The 20,053-nt window shown below is 33.5% G+C and overlaps 1 protein-coding gene across 1 annotated transcript; it reads left to right on the top strand.

The window, feature by feature from the left end:
* Positions 1 to 18,986, top strand: LOC106068310 (endoplasmic reticulum junction formation protein lunapark-B-like). The gene is made up of 12 exons (XM_056045791.1): positions 1 to 152; positions 826 to 867; positions 1,814 to 2,001; positions 2,540 to 2,598; positions 4,279 to 4,319; positions 5,322 to 5,408; positions 6,166 to 6,226; positions 7,826 to 8,014; positions 10,474 to 10,647; positions 11,236 to 11,340; positions 11,880 to 12,062; positions 14,085 to 18,986. Exons 1-12 carry the CDS (start codon positions 126 to 128, stop codon positions 14,222 to 14,224), a joined length of 1,296 nt encoding a protein of 431 aa, XP_055901766.1. The 5' UTR covers positions 1 to 125; the 3' UTR covers positions 14,225 to 18,986.
* The last annotated feature ends 1,067 nt before the right edge of the window (positions 18,987 to 20,053 follow it).

Here is a 20,053-nt window from a genome sequence, read left to right as displayed (position 1 = left end):
TTAATTAAATTGTAAAAAGCGAAATCTAGAGTTGGCAACACCGGTTAACCAGCAGAAAGTTCAGATAACTGCCTCTTGTGAAATTGAAAACACAATAAGTATTTCGCGATTCGAAACATTTCACTATGGGACTCTTATTTTCGAGATTTAAGGTCAGAATTGTTGATTAATATAGAAGTGAAACTTTCGTTGATTACAAAAATACTGTAACTTAGTAAGATTAAAAGTCTAGATTTAGATATTTTGATGTTGATTATAGACCTAGGACCTAGATTTAATCTAGATCTAGTTTAGTAGTTATCTTTTTACCAACCACCCAGGACCCAGCAGTGGCCAGTCCCATGCCCATAGCCATAGCATATATGACGATCATTTTAGAATCTGAATCTAGTCTAAGGCTAAGGACTAAGTCATTTGATTTTGAGTGATTTATAAATCATCTTATAGATCTAGATCTACTTATGATGATATCATGATATTCTCAAATATTCTGTCATTATTCATTATATAATTATATATTATAAAAATTTATATCATATCAATATCATTGATATGATCATTATCATCATGAATATCAAAAATATCATCATCATTCTGTGACATGTCATTCATCATAATTCATGTCAATCATGATGATCTTCTTTATCTTCACTTCAGTCTTCAGTTCAATCTTGCAGATGATAGAAGCTGAGAAACCACATTTTAAAAAATTAAATCAGTGAAAATAATGAGGTGGAAAGTGTCAGTGACATCTTAATCTTAATCTTATTCTAAAATTGTTTAGCAAGAATGCATTTTTAAAAAGTGTAATTTAATTTGTTTCAGCACCCTCAGACAACTATAGAAGTTTTGGAGCAGATAGACAAGGTAATTCTACTTCTACTTAATTGAGACCAGATGCCTTAAATTGTTCATGGGCATGGTTAGGTGATTGTCTACTGAAAATAGTTTTTTTTAATCAATACATTTATTATAGCTTCAATGGGTCGGGGAAATTATAAGTGGTTGTGATGGCTACATGAACCAGTAGTTAACAGTTGGTCTCATTTATTTCAATTAAATATGAATATATTCCCTCTATTATTTAATATTTATATATAATAAATTTATAATATATTATTCTACTCATAACATTATTCAATTCATTGACTAGCTAAACTTGTTTATTCTTTCACATTACATAAACAGCCTACATGTAGATAACTATATTTCAGTTTTGTTGCATAGTTTGGGCATTGGCATTATAATAGGAAACAAATAGAGCTATTAATAAAAAAAACCTTTGCAATCCGAACTTGTGTTTGAAAAATATACAAATCATTTTTTTTGCTAGTGCCTTGTCCTAATGGATAAAACAAATCTGACATGTATGTAGTTTAGATTTTGCTTTAATTTGTTGGGTGATGTGAGATGTAAATGTAATCCTATCTTCATTTGCCTGTTGCTAGATATTCTGGCATAGTTTTTTCATTCTGAGATGATACTTTGTCATTTTATGTTTTATATTGAGTCTTTAAGCTGCACTTCCTTAAAGTTTTTAACCTATTTGTAGTTAGTTATTTTAATTAGTCTACTGAGGTTTAATGTAACACAATTCAATTATATGCAATGCATTGTTTCAAGAGTTTATATTATTATAAATGTGATAATTTCTTCTGCCCTATGGGGCATATAAGGAAAGGCTTTGTGTAATTTGATATCTGGACCTAACAGATCTAAGGTTTTTTTTTTAAATCATGGATTTTAAGTTTGTATTTAATGTATATATATAGTTTTTATTGTTTAAAATGCTTTAGTTTTTCATCTAATTCAGGACATCTCGCGTCTGCAAAGGAATCGTAAAGCAAATCAAGATAAACAGAAGAAGCTTGTGGCCACTTTCCTGATTTATTCTGTGATCGTCTACATCCTAGCAGCTGTGATTTTCTTTTTGCTCTACTTCCCAGAGCAATGGGCTGCAAGATTTATCTACTCCCTCCCTCTTTTGCTGTTTCCTTTCTTGTAAGTTACTATTTTTCACTGCATCTGTTTTATCTACATGTACTGTCAGATTTGTTGCGATAGTTCTTTTCATTCTGTTGATCTAATGTTAATGGTGATGGGGTTTTAAAGTGTATGAAGCAAGTCAATTTAAACGATTGCAGGGATGACAATGAGTGATGCTCTAGCTGTTTTTAGGGTTAGGGTTAGGCTTGGGCATTAACTATGGTCAGAACAATGAGCCTACACATTGATTAGTTCCCCCCCCCCCCCCCTATGCAGGGGATGTATGCAAAGGAACGACAGTTTGGGGTCAGCGGCATCACAGGTTCTGCCAGGTTGTAGTACTGGATACTGCTAACTGTCTTAGGGTAGTCAGCTCCTGATTTTTCCTCAGGATTGGGGTTAGGGCGAAGGAAAAATCAAATGATGCTACTTTCAGTGTACTTCCTTTTTTTACTTTCTGTTCCCCTTCTTCCCCCCCCCCCCCCCCCCTATTTTTTAAAGAATTCTTATTCTAAGTAGTTATTCACTACAATCATTTTTTTCTTTGTTCTAGGATTTGGGGATTGAAAAAACTCTTGCACTGGTACTTTGTAAAAAGAATCCACTCCAACGGTATTGTAACAAACATTTTGCAAGGCATAGCTTTCTTTTTTTTTTTTTAATCTGTATGTCAATCATTTGTCATTATGATGTTGTAAAGATTACTTTTAATTCTGTTGAGCTATTTATAATAAGTATCACTTTCTGTCCCTCTCCACACCTTACTGTTGAATCTAGCAAAACACTGATTACATCTCATCCCTGCCTGTACTCCGTCTGGGGCAATAAAACATTTAAACTTCATAATAGAAGTAAAACATTTAAACTCTATAGTAGCAGTGAAACATTCAATTTTTATAATAGCAGTAAAACATTTAAACTTTATATTAGGAATAAATTATTCAAACTTTATATTAGCAATAAATTATTCAAACTTTATAATAGCAGTAAAAGATTTATAATAGCAATAAAACATTCAAACTTTATTATAGCATTTGAACATTCAAACTTTACAATAGCTGTGAAACATTCAAACTTTACAATAGCAGTAAAACATTTAATTTTTATAAAAACAGTTAAACATTCAAACTTTACATAAACAGTGACAAATTACAACTTTGTAATAGTGGTGAAACATTTAAACTTTATAATAACTGTGAAACATTCAAGCTTTAGGATAGCAGTAAACATTCAAACTATATAACACCAGTTAAACATTTGTTCTTAATAAAAGCAGTAAATCCAGTTCTATTTTACTTGACTAGATCCTCAGCCACTACGCTGCTAAAAAAAAATAATTATACTATTCATGGTTTAACTTTCAAATTCAATTCTTGCCTTATGATTGAAACATAGATTTTATAGATCAAATATAGTTTATATTAAAAAAATAATTAATGAAATAGATTTCCATTGAAACATTTAATTGATAGTGTGTAATTGTATTTGAATTTTTAAAATAAATTTTAATCATTTCCAATATTTAAGAGAAGGAATATATATATATATATATATATATATATATATATATATATATATATATATATATATATATATATATATATATATATACTTTCAATTAACATGATTAACAATGTTAAGATCTATTAGATTTTATGAAAACATGCCGGATTTTCAATTAATCCAATATTGGATTTTTGGTATAGCCAATATAATCAGTTTACATGTACTTTTTGTTCCCCTAAACCAGTCAGTTAGAGTGCATTTGTTATTAGCTAAAATAAGTTGTGTAAATTTTATACTTATGAAAGGAAGCCAATGTCTAATAATAAAATTATAGTTTAAAATTGTTCTTTTAAATGTTTCTTCTTATATTTTTACTATATGTATACTTAGTGTTTTTTCTAGTTCTAAAATTGAATATATTCTCCTGGAAATCTCCTGAAATACTAGTCTCAGAAAGGTCGGGGAACCCTAGTAGAATCTATTTCAATGATAGGCAATCCTTTATTTGATATTGTCTTCCCCATTGCTTTCACTGCCTGCCTCTTCTTCTTTTCCCTGGTACTGTTCCATGCAGAAAGGTCTTTGCGTCCCTGAGGCTCCCCTAGTTTGGCTGTACAGTATTCTTAAAAAGGATACTTGTTTACATATAAATACTCTTGTATTACAGACATACATTATGACATCTGATTTGGAATGTTCTTTGAAATGAATGTGACATTTAAGAATAAGTCAGATAGTGTACAAATATATTTTATGTATAAATAATTATGTCTACATTGTTTTCAGATCTTGCTCTGCAAAGCTTAAGGGAAAGGAAAAAGCAAATTGTGAGTGCAGAAAATGTTTCATATCGTTCTGTAGTGTACATCCTGTTGTCTGCCTCTGTGAAGTCAAATCTTCATTGTTCTGCTAGATGAATTTACTTAATCACTCATTTCCTCTGTAATGTCTCTGCTGATTCTACTTCACTGCTCTTCTTGAATGTCTCCTCTGACGTCACATCATTCCTCCTCTAGAATTACTTCACTGCTCCTCATAATTGGCTCTAATGACATCACTTCATTGCTCCTCTTGAATGACTGTAGTGACATCTTTTAACTGCTCATCAAGAATGGCTCTAGTGACATCACTTCATTGCTCCTCTTGAATGACTGTAGTGACATCTTTTAACTGCTCATCAAGAATGGCTCTAGTGACATCACTTAACTGCTCCTCTTGAATGACTGTAGTGACATCTTTTAACTGCTCCTCAAGAATAGCTCTAGTGACATCAGTTAACTGCTCCTCTTGAATGACTGTAGTGACATCTTTTAACTGCTCCTCAAGAATAGCTCTAGTGACATCACTTAACTGCTCCTCTTGAATGACTGTAGTGACATCACTTCACTGCTCCTCAAGAATGGGTCTAGTGACATCACTTCACTGCATCTCTTGAGTGACTCTTACTTTAGTGATGTTACTTCACAGCTCCTGTTGAATTACTCTGACCCTAGAGACATCACTTCACTTCCCTTCTTTAATGACCTAACTGATGTCACTTCAGTGGTCCTCTTGAATGACATCAGAAGTATCACTTCATCAATTCTCTCTCTCTCTCTCTCTCTCTCCCATCATACATAACCTCACCTTTCCAATTGTATGACTTCATTGATATCATGCCGGCTTACTACAATTTACCAGCTAGAATGATCTGTTCTTGTTTAAGAAAATGGATGAACCAGAAGACATTAAAAAAAATTTTCTTGCTTGTACACAGTTTTTTAACATTAAACTTATATTTCTTTTTTAGCTATGTATGACAAATCTAATGACTTTCTGTTTATCTACAGTTGGAAGATGTCATGGAAACAGAGACTTATAAAAAAGCTAGGGAAATTTTAGAGAAGTTTGACCCTTCCAGATTACGACAGCTTGAGGTAAAGTTTAAAAGTTGTCATTCATCTTTTTATCCTTTGGTTCAAAAGTGTAACGTAGGAATTTTTTTTGTTATGATATTTGAACGATTTGTTTTAAATGAAAAATTCATTTATGTTTGTTAACAAAGAGAATGCTAACTTCAAGTCTTAGACTTACTTATAATTTCCATGTTATTGGGCGCAGAGGCTTGTTGTCTCCACAGAGATTGGTTCTCAACAATGTTTTTATATCTTCTGTCCATTTCTTTAAGTTCTTAATATGTCAATATGTTGATGTGATCTTTGAGCTCAGTTAACTTGATAATAGTAATATTTGGATAACTACATCACGTGACAGCATCACGATACAGGCCACCATCATCTTAAAAAAAAAGGGCAACCAGTTTATTTATTGCTGTTGTTCCGCTGTAAATTGTTATGATTCTCATAATTTTGTTCTTTCCCCCTCCCCACCCCCAAACTTTTGTTGGTAGGTTTTTGAGTTCTTGTTGCATGATCATACTGACTGACTTAACTATTGACATTAATCATAAGGATCACTAAGGTTCCTGTTACCTCTTCTTTGGAGATGGAATCTCTATATCATATGTGATGTCAGTAGTTTCCTAAGACATGTTATTGTCTTGGTTTTAATATTTCTCTGTTTAGCCTTGATGAATAATAACAAGTGAAAAGGTTTTAAGTTGTTAATAATAATATTCAAAAAGCTTTCATGTCAGTAGCTTTCATTTGTTTTCCCACTTTTGCATTTGTTCAGGGAACTGTAGAAAGTCCAGCACGAGGAGGAGCTGGTCCTTCATCTATGGGAATGGGAACTGGTAAGTTTCTTGGAAAGTAAACTAATTGCAATACTTAACTTTTTTTTTATACTGCTAAATGGTTTAACTATGTTGACTTGCTCAGTCTCTCTTTGACTCAATACTTAACTTTTTTTATACTGCTAAATGGTTTAACTATGTTGACTTGCTCAGTCTCTCTTTGACTCAATACTTAACTTTTTTTATACTGCTGAATGGTTTAACTATGTTGACTTGCTCAGTCTCTCTTTGACTCAATACTTAACTTTTTTTATACTGCTGAATGGTTTAACTATTTTGACTTGCTCAGTCTCTCTTTGACTCAATACTAAACTTTTTTCATACTGCTAAATGGTTTAACTATGTTGACTTGCTCAGTCTCTCTCTGACTCAATACTTAATTTTTTTCATACTGCTAAATGGTTTAACTATGTTGACTTGCTCAGTCTCTCTTTGACTCAACACTTAACTTTTTTTATACTGCTGAATGGTTTAACTATGTTGACTTGCTCAGTCTTTCTCTGTCTCTTTGGTTCTGTCTAATAATTAATAACTCAAAAGCTTCAAATTTGCATGGCGTATTGATAGATAAACTAAAACATCAAAGAAAAAAAAAAGAAATATAGATTTCACCTATCCCCTAGTCTGTTGAACTGTTGGGGCATTACGCAAGATCTGTCAACCGCTTTCTCCATTCCTCTCTGTCCTATAGCTGTATTAATCCTGTTTCTAATCTTTTCATTTGTGTCGTGGCTTTGTAAGTGACACCTAGGATCTTTCTGTAGCCTCTTAGCTCCATTACATTACATCCATTAGAGCTTACAGATAACAACACCTCACCAGCTTTGGTCTACTTAAAAAAAAAATGTTTTGTGTGTATGTAGACTGTTAAACAAATATTTCAGTTCAGTTCTTTCTAGCTGTCTAATGGTTCATGTTTCCACAAATTTAATTATATCTAATGACTTATCATTTGTTGTAAATGTTAGAATGTTCTGATTTCTTTTGTTGTTTAGAATTATAATTGACAAGAGGTTTACTCTGTCAATTTTTTAAGAAAATATTTTATGTCATCTGAAACTCAAACTAGTTTCTGGTTATCATTTTTTTCTAGTGTAATCTTGCCATCTTATGCAAGCATTGGAGCTCAGTAATTATGTATGGAACGATTCAATACTTATAATTTATTTAATTAATTTAACTTAATTAATCTCATCTCACCTCTGCCTGTGGTCATGTCTGAGGCATGGCCACCAACTAGCTTTCTCCAGATATCTGGGTTCTGTGCGAACCTCTCCAACTGTCCCCATATTTTGACCATCTGCTTGGCACCTGCTTGCAAATTGTGGCGTTGTTTATGTCTGGGCCTGATAAGCACTTGTGTTGGATGCTGGCTTGCAATGGGTGTGGACTATCCATCACCAGCGTCTCTGAAGGAGATCTTCTTCAATGGGCTGCCTCTTTGTTCTTTGTCACAATTCCTCATTCAAGATCTACTTTAAGTGGCAAAGAAAAAATCAACTTAATTTTTTATTATTTACTATATAGCACCCAAGTCATGGAGTCATACAAATTAAACATGGTTTATATATATAATCTAATATTTTGATTTTTTTATAGGCTTACACCAAAGAAATGTCCAAGCCTCACCATCACAATTGCAAGGTAACTTTAACCCCAGGATGGCTGTGTCCACACCTCAGAGGCAGAGGCTTCCACCAGGCACCCCAATTCCTATGCAGAGACCTTTGCTGAGACCACAGAACAATGTTATAATGAGACCCAGTGCGCCTCCTGGCCCTGGATATGGTAAGTCTTTCTTTTTAACTTTTCAAGACTAAGACTGCTTTATTGATCCTTTTGGAAATTAGTTGTGATTACAAGGACTCTTTTCTCATATAAAGACAACACAACAGAAACATACACATAAATACGACAGACACAACATAAAGAGTTCATTCAGCGACTACACACAGACATCTTGGACCTTTTCATGTTTTCCTGATCAATGAGTGGAGTTAATATAGTCTGACCGAGTGAGGTACGAACGAGTTTTTGTACCACTTTGTTCTTGTTTTGATTGACAGTAGTTACTCACTCCGCGACAACCTGACATAGTTCTGATGGAGCGGGTGGCCGTTGTCTTCCAAGATTTTTTCAATTTTCCTTAGGTCAACAAAATCTTCTTTATTGAAACGAGAATAAAAATCATTTAGTTCGTTGGCGAATTCAAGCCAACAAGGATAGCCATTCAAGAAAGGGGAGAGGAGCCTAAAGTTTTATGAAGCATAAATAAGGTATAGTTTAATACAGGAATGTGTGGCAGAGAGGCTAAGTGCACTTGAACTTGGCTTGGCTACCTATCAAGGCGGCGTCGAAGCTTGACACCCAACTTAAGCATAACTAAGCATGGAAAACCTTTGAGATACACCCAACCTGTCCACAAATGAGATTGGACTATAGCGCTCTGAGCATGCTATAATGAAAGTATCTCTATATAAAAGATATTTTAAAAAATACAGTGATATGTGTTGAATTGGACCACATCAGGACATGATTGTTTTGGCCCTAATAACTGGCTGGTCCAAATTAACTGGATTCTGTTACATATCATTCTCAAGATCATTAAACTTATCTGTGAACACACACACACACAAAGAGATGAATATTTCAAACACAATATGGGAGTATCATAATGCTTTGCTATTCAACAGAGTTGTAACTTTGATTCTTGTTGGAAGACATTGGGTTATGAGTCTCCCTTATGGATACCTTCCTAAGTGCATCCAACCATAAAAAAAGTACTTTACATCTGTTGGTCTATGTGCTGGCGATAGAAAACAGAATACTTTGACCTTTAAACCTACTGTGCTATGTTTCAAGGGGAAATCTTACTTGACAACAAATAAAGATGTATCTATAATAGTGTCCCTGTATTTTATGTTCAGCTGTGCATTATTTAGTAAGTAGTATTCCCCTGTCGACTCTGGGGTTTATGGTTAGGTTGAAGTAAAGTTCACTTCTTTCTTTGACTGAAAGAGGGGGACACCATGACTAATAACTATTGCTTTCAACCAATATATATCAAGCTCCAATTGATGCTGAGTTTATTCAGGGAAATCCTAAAATTGCAGTATTATCTGTATTTGAAGTCTATTGCCATCTTTGCATTACTCAGGTACTTCTTTAGCACTCTATCAGTGACACTCTGTAGACTGCATATTAGAATTATTTTTTGTACACCTGTCACATTCCACCCTAAATCAAAGGTAACCAGACAAGGGGGAACTGACAAGGTTATTAGGTGTATGTGTAAAATTCTGATTTAAAATATAGGTCCAAATTTTGGGTTCGTGTCAGACCAAAATACCTGGAAGGCCTTAAAGAGATATTTATGTATATAACTATGCGGGTCATTGAATTAAAGACATTTCTACTTAAGGTTAAGAATTATGTAACAATCCAGTAATGCCAATTAAGGAGACTAGCTAGCTATCAGTCCTTGTTCTTTGGTCAGTAGTTATTGAATGTCAGTATTTTCACTGTGCTTCATTTAGTTCACAAAAGTATTATTTCTCTGTCAAGTTATTCTAGTAAAGTAAAAAGTTCCCCTTTTAGACCTTGTGGTCTATAGGGCAGATGATGTAAAGGTCATCTGTTTCTGTGGCCTACGGTTAATGAGGGTGTCATGTTTCCAGCACAACGACCAACTGCCTTTACTTTTCCCCAACAAATGTCAGGTACCCATTAGAGCTGGGTGGACTCAGAGGCGCCCGAAGATCCTGAAATTAAAAACCCAGGATTCGAACCCTGGACCCTGGTTCGTAAGCCAAGCGCTAAACTGCTCAGCCAGTGCGCCTCCTAAGTTATTCTACTATTCATATAATTTGTACACAAGATTTACTTTGTGAATTTGTTTGTCACTGAATTCATTTTTTATTGATTTTAGTTTGAAGATATTACAAATATATGATACACCATGTTTCTTCTGTGTGTCTAAACAGAGGCTTCTCTGAACTGGCATATGCTATGTTGAGAGACACCACTACTCTCCAAGTGTTGACAATCTGGATACTAAATTGTATTAATGAATTTTTCAGAGATTTAAGTTTAGCTTACTCATGGAACAAGGCATTAAATTAAAGTCTCTTTCTAGTTCTGTTCTACAGCTCAGATTGTATTACAGCTGGGAAAGAATTCTTTTTTGCATTTAACATCGTTAACATTTAGTATTTAACTTAAACTCCATGCTGTCTCTGTCTATTCAGCTGTTCCACCAGGACCTCCCATGCCAAGGACAATACTGTCCAGAGACAGGGGTGTAATGGACCGTATGATGGACTACTTGGTTGGGGATGGTCCTGAGAATAGATACGCCTTGATCTGCCAGTACTGCCACTCCCACAATGGCATGGCCCTGAGAGAAGAGTTTGAATATTTAAGTAAGTCTCAACTTGTTACCAGTGCACTGTAAAACTTTTGAAAGTTAGTCCAATTTTACAAATATATATATATATTTTGGTAGTAAAAAAATGTGTGATTCTAGTCTAGATTGTAAAGAATAATACTATAAAGGAATAGTATAAATCATTTAGAGAAACACAGTTAAATTACTTGAGTCTTGATAGTTGTTATGCATAATTTTTCAAACAAAATTTTTATAACCATGAGCAAAAAAAATGGGAATTTGATTTAGATGTCTCACAAGCATTTCATTATTTAATCTTTAATTTAGATTCAACACTTCACCCTTTTTTTAATTAGGGACTGATCTTAGTCAATTAACATGGCTTCATAAACATTGTTTGCATTAAGTACAAATAAAAAAAAAAATTTTATGTAATGTCATAGATTTAAGACTTGTGTTCATATAATGGTCTAAATGTCATAATTTTGTAAATTTAATGGTCCAAATTATAGAATTTTGTTCATGTAATGGTCTAGATGCAGGAATTTTTGTTCATAAGATGGTCTAGATGTTTGCAATGCAACTAATGTTTAAATGTATTTTACTATTTTATCCCTTAAAGGTTTTCGATGCTGTTATTGTTTTAGCTTGAACCCAGCCAGGAAGCAGAGACCTATTGCTCCTCGTTTGGAATTTTTCGCTCCACGAGGTGTGAACCAGATGTCTGGTGAGTTTTCTAGAATTTTAGTTCTGAGATTTTATTGTGCGTACATTGTAGTTAATGTAGTGCCTGGAAGTCAAAAGAAAGTCTTATTGAGAAAAACACTGAAATTAAATCTAGAAAGTCATTAGTAAAACTACCCCCAAGTTCTTTTGTTGTTTTTCACCATCACCAAATGACCTCGCACGTTTTTAATACCTTCAAAGCAAAAAAAAAAGAGGAAAGTTCCCCTTTCAAACCTTGCGATCTATAGGGCAGTTGATTTAAAGGTCAACTGTTTCTGTTGGCTGTGGTTAATGAGGGTGTCATGTGGCCAGCACTACGACTAACCACTTTTACTTTTCCCCAACTAATGTCAGGTCATTAGAGCTGGGTGGACTCAGAGGCACCCTAAAGATCCCAAAATTAAAAATACTAGTCTTCGCCAGGATTTAAAAAAATAAATTTGGTGAAATCCTGGCTAGCATAAAAAAATTTGGTGAGGCCCTGGCTAGCATACAAAATGTTTTGAAGACATTTCAATGTATTTTTTGTTTGTTTTGCAGGGCGACTGTCAGGCAGTGAAGAGAGTATCCACAACAAAGTCGTCAAAGATGAATCAGAGAGCAGTGAGGAAGAAGTGGAGGACGATGGTGACAATGATAGCCCCAAGATAGACAACTCTGTCCTCTCAGGAGATATAGAGAGGAAAGAGAGTGTAACATCAGACAATGGCATTGGAGACAAAGGTTTGTGCATTAACAGTCTTTGATCCTCTCCTTGACACATTGTTCATTTTACAGTTACTTCTATTAAATTGCAAACTCTTCGTGGGTTCAAAAAATAAAAAAACAACAACTGGAAACTGGACAGGTATTTCTTAAACAGCTCTATTAATTTCCTAGAAACTGGACAATTTACAACATATCTTTACAACATAACTAAAATTACATAATAGGTATCACAGTGAAAACTCTGGTTTTAGTGTTATAATTTTTCAAAATATGATCATCTTAAAATTAATTTGGCTTATGCTATTCTTCTTCTTATTATTATTGATCTTGGACAGCTCTAGCTGTGTTTACTGCACTCAACTCAAAATGTTTATGTGCATCTAGTAAAAAGTTTGACTACATGAACATTTTGTTCACAATCTTATTTAGAAATCTATTGGTTGAGTTAGTAGAAGAACTTTAGTGTGCAAAGTGTGCTGGAAAAACTACATACAATAAGGAAGCAAGAAATAAATAAAATGAGAAATTATAGACCATTACCTGATTCATTTTTTTGTTACTTGATTTCTGTTCATATAGGATGATTGCCCTCCATAAACGGTAATGAAAACACTTTACTCTAGTGCGTCTATTTGATGTATCATGGTTTATTCATTCATCATTAGCATCAGCACTAAATCCTCAAACTCCACTTATTTTTTATTAGTTGAATTACTACAACTTCTGAAGCTATCTATAAGTAAAGATGTATTTATGTCCCCTTGTTATACTGCTTTAGAGAGAGAGAGAGAGAGAGGGGCAATTTACTGGGTCTCTATTTTCTTCAGGCTACAAGTGTTGACCCTGTTATAGTATTGTTTGTAAAACCATTTGATTTAGGGTAGTAAGTACAGGTCCAGAAAACTCTACTGACTTGAAAGGCTTTTTTTAAGGGGTTTAACTAGCATAATGGTCATTGCAGACTTCATTTGGTTCCTGTGTCGTCTGGGGTTTGAGTCCTCATTGGAACTTACCTTTGTTTCAACATATTTTCTTCACCTTTTAAAAATCATTCAGTTACATATCATGCTTTTTTTTTTTTAAATTGTTTATTTGAGTTTCTGACTTATTTAATGTGTAAATGATATTAACAAAATCAGATTGTTTTGTTGAGAGTATATTTGAAATGTTTTTATGTAGATTTTGAATATGGAGCCATCCATAACAAAGTTTGGTTACAAAGTTTTCAACAAAAACATCTGATTTTATACGTTTCTGATTTTTTAAAATCAGTAATGAAGGTTATTAAATGCTAGTCTAAACCTGTTGTAAGGGCCGCAGGAAATGGCAGTGGACATGGTTTGAATCTGTTACCATCATGATGAAAATGAAGAAAATTTCTGTAAGAAAGTTCCTCGCCAAGCATTTAGTTACATAGCCCAATAAAATTTAAGATAATAAAAAGAAGACACACAACTGCATAGTGATATTAGATGCACTCTGCACTGTTGTCTCAATGGTTGCTGGTTTGAATCCTGCCTGCCACCATCCACCACTCTCCTGCGGGAGGTTTGGGCTAGAATGTAAGAGAGATTTTTTTTTTAACCCTTCAAGAGATCCGTTACAGTCTGACATTTCAACTTAATCGGTTCAGTCTACATATTTTATGGTTGGGCCTAGCAGATGATTCAGATTTTATGCTGCTTTTTGTGTGTGTGACACAGCTGGTGAGAACAAGGGGCACAACAATGCACTGTTCTACAAAAGACATACAATGAGAGTTGGTTCATCAAATTGTTGCATTTGTCAACTTGGAGATGATTCTTCATTTGAAGAAGTTAAAAACATCCTTAATTGTTCTTATTTAATAGAATAATTCTATTTGGGTCACACAAGGAGACAACAAAAAGCTTGGACTTTAGGATGTTAAGTTTATGGAGATTAAAGGCTCATGTGGTCTCATTGAAACACGTTTTTTTTATTGGTTAGATATAAGGTTCTTCATTTATGCATATCCAAACAATTCTAAGTAATTACCTTCTGGGTACTTTCTTTCAGACAAGCAGATGCAGCCCCAGGCTGAGGAAGAACCTGCAGAAAAGGAATCAGAAGAATTAAAACCAGCAAAAGAAGAACCAGCTAGTGAAAACAGTGTAGGGGAGAGAATCCAAGAGATCCAGGAAGCTTTGACCCAATAGTATTTAATATCTACTTAGCTGCATATGACTGTCAAATGGTACCAGTTGAAAGTATGATTAATTTATAATAATGCCAATTTCTATGTTCTTAAGTCTAGACAATTTCAAATACTAAATGATCTCTTTTATATTGATTAATATTATAATTATTATATATCTTTTGTTTATTTTGTTGAAGAGTGTCCATATTTCTAACCAAAAGTTGATAAAAAAAAAATTCCATAGGTTCAGTAATAGTATGAAAACAAAAACCTCACTAAAAAAAATCTGGCTACTAATTAACTCTTTTTTAAACCTGGCAAGTGTGTGTCCAGGGTTTCAAAACATTTCATTTTTTTAAAATGTGCAATTAGCTTTATCTGTTTATGCCTTATTGGGCTGGTATTATTGAAGCATCTCCCTCCTCCTCCTCTCCCCCCCCCCCCAATCATTGCATTTATTGAAAGCATTACCTTAGGATAGCGTTGAGGTTTCATGAATCCAGTCCAGCTTATTTGTATGTCTCTATTTTCAAGCACTGTTTTATTTCTTGTCTGGCCAACTTTCCTAGTCACATTCCTGGAGAATCAATGTGAGACAGTGTTAAAAAAAACTTGTGTCTGCTGCTATAGAGTGTTTCCTTGGCTGTTTTTTTTTTTTTTTTTTTTTTTTTGCAACATTAGTAAGATTTTGTGTATGTGTGTATAGGTCACAACAATAGCCATGTTTGAAAATGTTGATAAACAAATCTTTTTTTTGTTTCGATAAAGTTTTGTTAACAATGGAATGATATCAATGGTATAGAAAACAACTTGGAAGCATGTCAGTCATAACTTAAGGAAACCACTTTTTAAATATGTTTTTGTATTCCCCAGCAGACTTCAGAATGAATGTGTGATGGCTTCCCCTTACCTAATGCTTCAATTAGATATTTAATTACTTAGATAATTTATGTGCCAAACAATAAGGTCACTGCCTGGGAGAGGAGAGGGTCTACTTGGCCAGAAAAATACACCCTTCTTTCCTCATATATTAGTACACTTTATAGGTCAATTTTTTAAATATTTTTTTTCACCTTGTTCCCAATAGATTTGTTGGAACAATCGAGCCATCTTTTCAACAATGACAATACACTCTCTTCTCACTCTCTTTCTTTTGTAAGGCTTCTTTTTCCTTTAGCTGATAATATCATTGGGTTACTTGATGTGTTGTTTTTTTTTCCATAAATCTTTTTTATTTTTTTGCAAGACATCAAATAACTTAGCATGAAAACATTTATTTTCTGAGTCTTTATCTCTGTCAAGGATTTTTTTGTGCACCATACATTATTAACAGCCTAAATTTGATTATAAAAAAAAAAATATTATTTTTTGTTAGATTCTCTTACGTGATTCATAGTCTGTGATGAGGTGGCAGTACTTTTTTATATTTCTTTCTCCTTTTATTTTGCACAAAACTGAGGTGGAAACTTTGAGTTATTTTTTGCATGGCCTCAACTACACATTTTAGTTTATATTTTATATCCGACTACACATCATAGTTTATATTTTATATCCAGTCTCAATTATTAAAGCCTTTAACTAGTAATTTAATTTTTGAAGCAACATTTGCTACTCACAAGATAGGAAACTAGAAAAATATAAGAGACCTTGCAACTACTCTTTGTTTTAGTACTGTAGTTGTTTCTTTACGTTGTGTGCTGGGCCCGAAGGCTTGATTGTTAGATGATTAATCTGAAAGATTGTCATGGTTAAAACATGTTGCCTGCTATTTAGTCACCCCATTTAGTCTCTTCTTGGTGCATAGTGTGGACCTTCTCAAGTGATTCAGAACAATTCCTTCAGAAAATTTCTTCTTTTGAGTTATAAAAATACCATCAACAAAGCTTTGATTTTCATTGTTTGAAACATAGATGGAAAAAAAAACAACAGATTTGTGTGTTTGTATCTTGCTACTTTATGAATCAAAATATCAAGGTATTATAGTAAGTTTTAAAAATCTAATCTACCACTTGTTCTTCTGAAGGACTATACTTGAATTATTTCAAGGTGCTATTAATGAGATTATTTATGTGTTAATAGATTAAATATGCATGAGTTTGTTTATTTGCTTTGTCCTTTAAAAGGACACTTGGATGGGTTGCTACAGTCTTTCAAAATGGTCCTTCATTGTGCACTCTTAACTGATCAGAAATTTTAAAAATAAAAAAAAAAAAAAAAACTTTGATCTAATTACTTGAATAAGTATCTCATTGTACTGTCTCTGCCAAGGCCTGTATTGATACCAAAAAGTTATCTTGATAAGACTGCTCTAGGCATCACCAATTTAATAAATAGATGAAAGGTTGTCTAGATAAGACTGCTCTAGGGATCACCAATTTAAAAAAACATAGATGAATGGTAGCCTTGCACTTTGCCTTTTGTTTTCAAGATTTTGTTGAAACTTAAAATCAACAAATTTATCTACAATTTAAATCTGTGTGAAGGCTAGTGTTGACATGCCAACTCAGATTTGGCTTAAAGATATACTTTACATATTCTAGTTCTCAAGAAAAACCCAGATAAAAAAGAAAAAGCATTGCTTGTCCATATTTTTATATATGTATTTTAGATGAATGGTAGCCTTGCACTTTGCCTTTTGTTTTCAAGATTTTGTTGAAACTTAAAATCAACAAATTTATCTACAATTTAAATCTGTGTGAAGGCTAGTGTTGACATGCCAACTCAGATTTGGCTTAAAGATATACTTTACATATTCTAGTTCTCAAGAAAAACCCAGATAAAAAAGAAAAAGCATTGCTTGTCCATATTTTTCCACATTGCCATTTTTTGAAATTCCCAGGTTTCCAGGGGCAGAGAATGCTGTCTTAAATAATTTTCTTAAGTACTGGTGTCTGCTGCATTTGCCATGTTTACTATTTGTTTGTTTACTATATGTTTACTATTTTGTTGTTTTGATATTTCACTGATCAGATATTGTCACCATGACGAACCACATTCACATTTGTATTCAATGTTATTTATACTGGTACGTGTTGCTTCTCATATGTCCAAGTCTGCATGGTTGACAAGTGTCTGGTACATGAGAAAATGTATGAAATGTACAACTGTGCTGCATGTGAAGGCTTTGAATCACACCAGTGATCTAGAGGCATGGACAAGATAGTAACTTCATCACAGCTTTGTACAAGAGAGCTGTCAATATCCAACTTTTGTTTTTAAAAATAATGACTTTCACAGTGTTAGAATTTATGAGAAAACAATATCTCTCCTTCCTACCAAAATAAGAATTTTTTTGTAGCTGAGAAGAATCAGAGGACTGAATCCATGCTTGACGCATTAAAAAAAAATGTATTATAAGATTATTTTGTGAATGTTGCAAGTAAAAAAACCTCTAATTGACTGTTTATATTACGATGACGAAACATTATTTTTATGTGGATTAAAATAGCTTTTAAATGTTTAAATGGCCTAAAAAATAAAAATGCAAAATACACCTCCATCTTTATTAAGGAATTTTGTTAAGTAGATGACCAAAGTAAATTAGTATTAAGATACTACTGTGATTAGTATAAGCTATACATGTAGCATTGAATTACATGATGTACCTCATGAAATCAATGTTGATTTTCTGTCTGCGCATATTTAAATAATGGTACATAATAGTTGTTAACTTTCTTCTTTCTGTATTCTTGTTTAAGTATAGGAAACTTTAGACTGAATTACCAAAAATCTGTTGGGAAATCCTCAAATGTGACTCAACTTGACTCAGTAATTTTCTTTATGATGTAAAATTTTAGTCAGACAAATTATTTATTCTTGATTTTATTTACTTTGGTATAAAAGTTTCAAGTCTTTATTATTTAGGTGGACAGATTTTTTTTTTACAAACTTGTTAATATTATGTTTGTGATTTTAAAAAAATAATGACATGTATTAGCAGGGCTGGCATTATGCAGATTTTACCGATTGCTCCAAATTGGGCCCCAAGCTTGGCAGGGGACCCTCAGATTACATTTACACTATCAGGCATGGCTCTTGCCCCAGCTTTTATAGGTGTAGAACGTAAAAGGTTGACATATTTAGTGTATCGTAGGATTGACGTAACTTTAATGAACCCACTGGCCCTGTTACATTTGAGTTACTTCCTATGCATGTTGTATAATTAATGCTGATAAAATTATCTAATTAATAGTAATAGTAATATTGCAAAAATAAAAAATTAGAAGAGGGGCGTCGCAAACATCCATTAAATTGGGCCCTGCAATTTGTAAGGCCGGCCCTGGTATTTAGTAGCCTATTGTTAAATGAGGATAGTTTTTTTTTGTTTGGTATTGTAGGGTGTCAAATTAGTTCTGTAGACCAGATTTCAATATAAATGGAGAGGGCTAGAGAAGGAGGTTTATTCCAACGTTTTGGTGTATGAATGTTGGCAAAAATGGATTGAACTTTTACTGTGAACTAAATTAATTTTGGTCATATGGAATGTGTGTGAAGCTTGGAGACTATTTTAAGAATTAGGGTGGAAGCATAGACTAGCAAAGTGTTGACTCTAATACTAGTACTGGTGTGGTGTGTGCTGTGACATTTTATTATTTTGAGACATTGTCAGGGGAGGGGTTATTATTTTCTAGTATTAGTTTCAGTTCTGACACCAAATGTTATACCTGCTTGCAGCCACACACACACACAAAATTAACCTGTTGTTGTTTTGTTTTCCATTGAAGACATTCTCTCTTGTTCTCATGTTGTATACCATTAAAATGTATGATGATACTTGCTTGCATGTTTGGTTTGGACTTATTTTTAAAAAAGAATATTTTCAATTTAACAAACTTCATTTTGTTCCTGAAACGGAACTTTAAAATTATAAGATTACAGCCATAGACAGAAATAAATATAGACTGGCAGATAAAAGAGTTTTATGAAACGAAATTTGGTGTACTTTATTATACAGCAGTGTAGTTTTGTTTAATCTCTGAGACTGAAGATCATGCAACTTTTCAGAATTCGGAAATCCGACAACAATAGATATAAATGTTTTCAAGTTACATGAAGTTATTTCCTTTTTTCTAGTCTATATTTATTTATGTCTATGATTTTTTTATGAAAATATGATCATATTAAAATATTGAAATGAATTGAACAAAGAAATGGCTCAAATATCTCTATGTATGTTCCCCCCCCCCCCATCTTACACACACACACTTCTGTAATTAGAGACAATGTTCATAAGATTGGAAAGAACTAATGAATACATCACAAAATGAGTCCTGAGTCGGTCTAATGACCTAAAATATGTGTTTCTCAAACTTTTCTGGGTGGCGCACCCTTAGCAGCTGTGGACGGTGGACCAAGAGGAGCCTCCCACAGTGAGGTCCTTGGGGAGGGGGGTTTTAAGAGTTTAGTCAGAATCATAACACAATTTTCAGACTTTATTTTTCATTTGTATTAAGTTACACTATGTTAAGAATCCAAATTTACGTCATGAACTTTCACTAAAAGCGAGTCCGGAAAAAAAGTGTTGCCTACGTAATGTTTAAAGTGTTTCTGATATTAGGAAAAGTTTTTCCCGTCGGTTAGAATTTGAGATGCTGCAGGTTTGCCCTCAAGCAAGGCGGAGCCCCAGCGTTCTCAGCTTCAGAAATTCGTTCTCCTGGCGTCTACAAACCTTTTTCTCGTCGTAAGAAGAATGTGACAATGGCCATTGTTGTTATTTTCTTCCAGAGCGCACTAATCATCGAGGCCTACTAATAAACGGGCAGCACTAGCCAATAATATTTTGCGAGGGACACTTAGTGCACTAACGTATGTGATGGGCTTGGTCTTTTTTTTTTTTCCATGTTAACTG

This window comes from Biomphalaria glabrata, chromosome 11, assembly GCF_947242115.1.
Source record: "Biomphalaria glabrata chromosome 11, xgBioGlab47.1, whole genome shotgun sequence".
In the NCBI taxonomy this organism is placed as follows: domain Eukaryota; kingdom Metazoa; phylum Mollusca; class Gastropoda; family Planorbidae; genus Biomphalaria; species Biomphalaria glabrata.
Note: the sequence above shows the minus strand (reverse complement) of the source record. Positions and strands in the feature narration are given on the sequence as shown.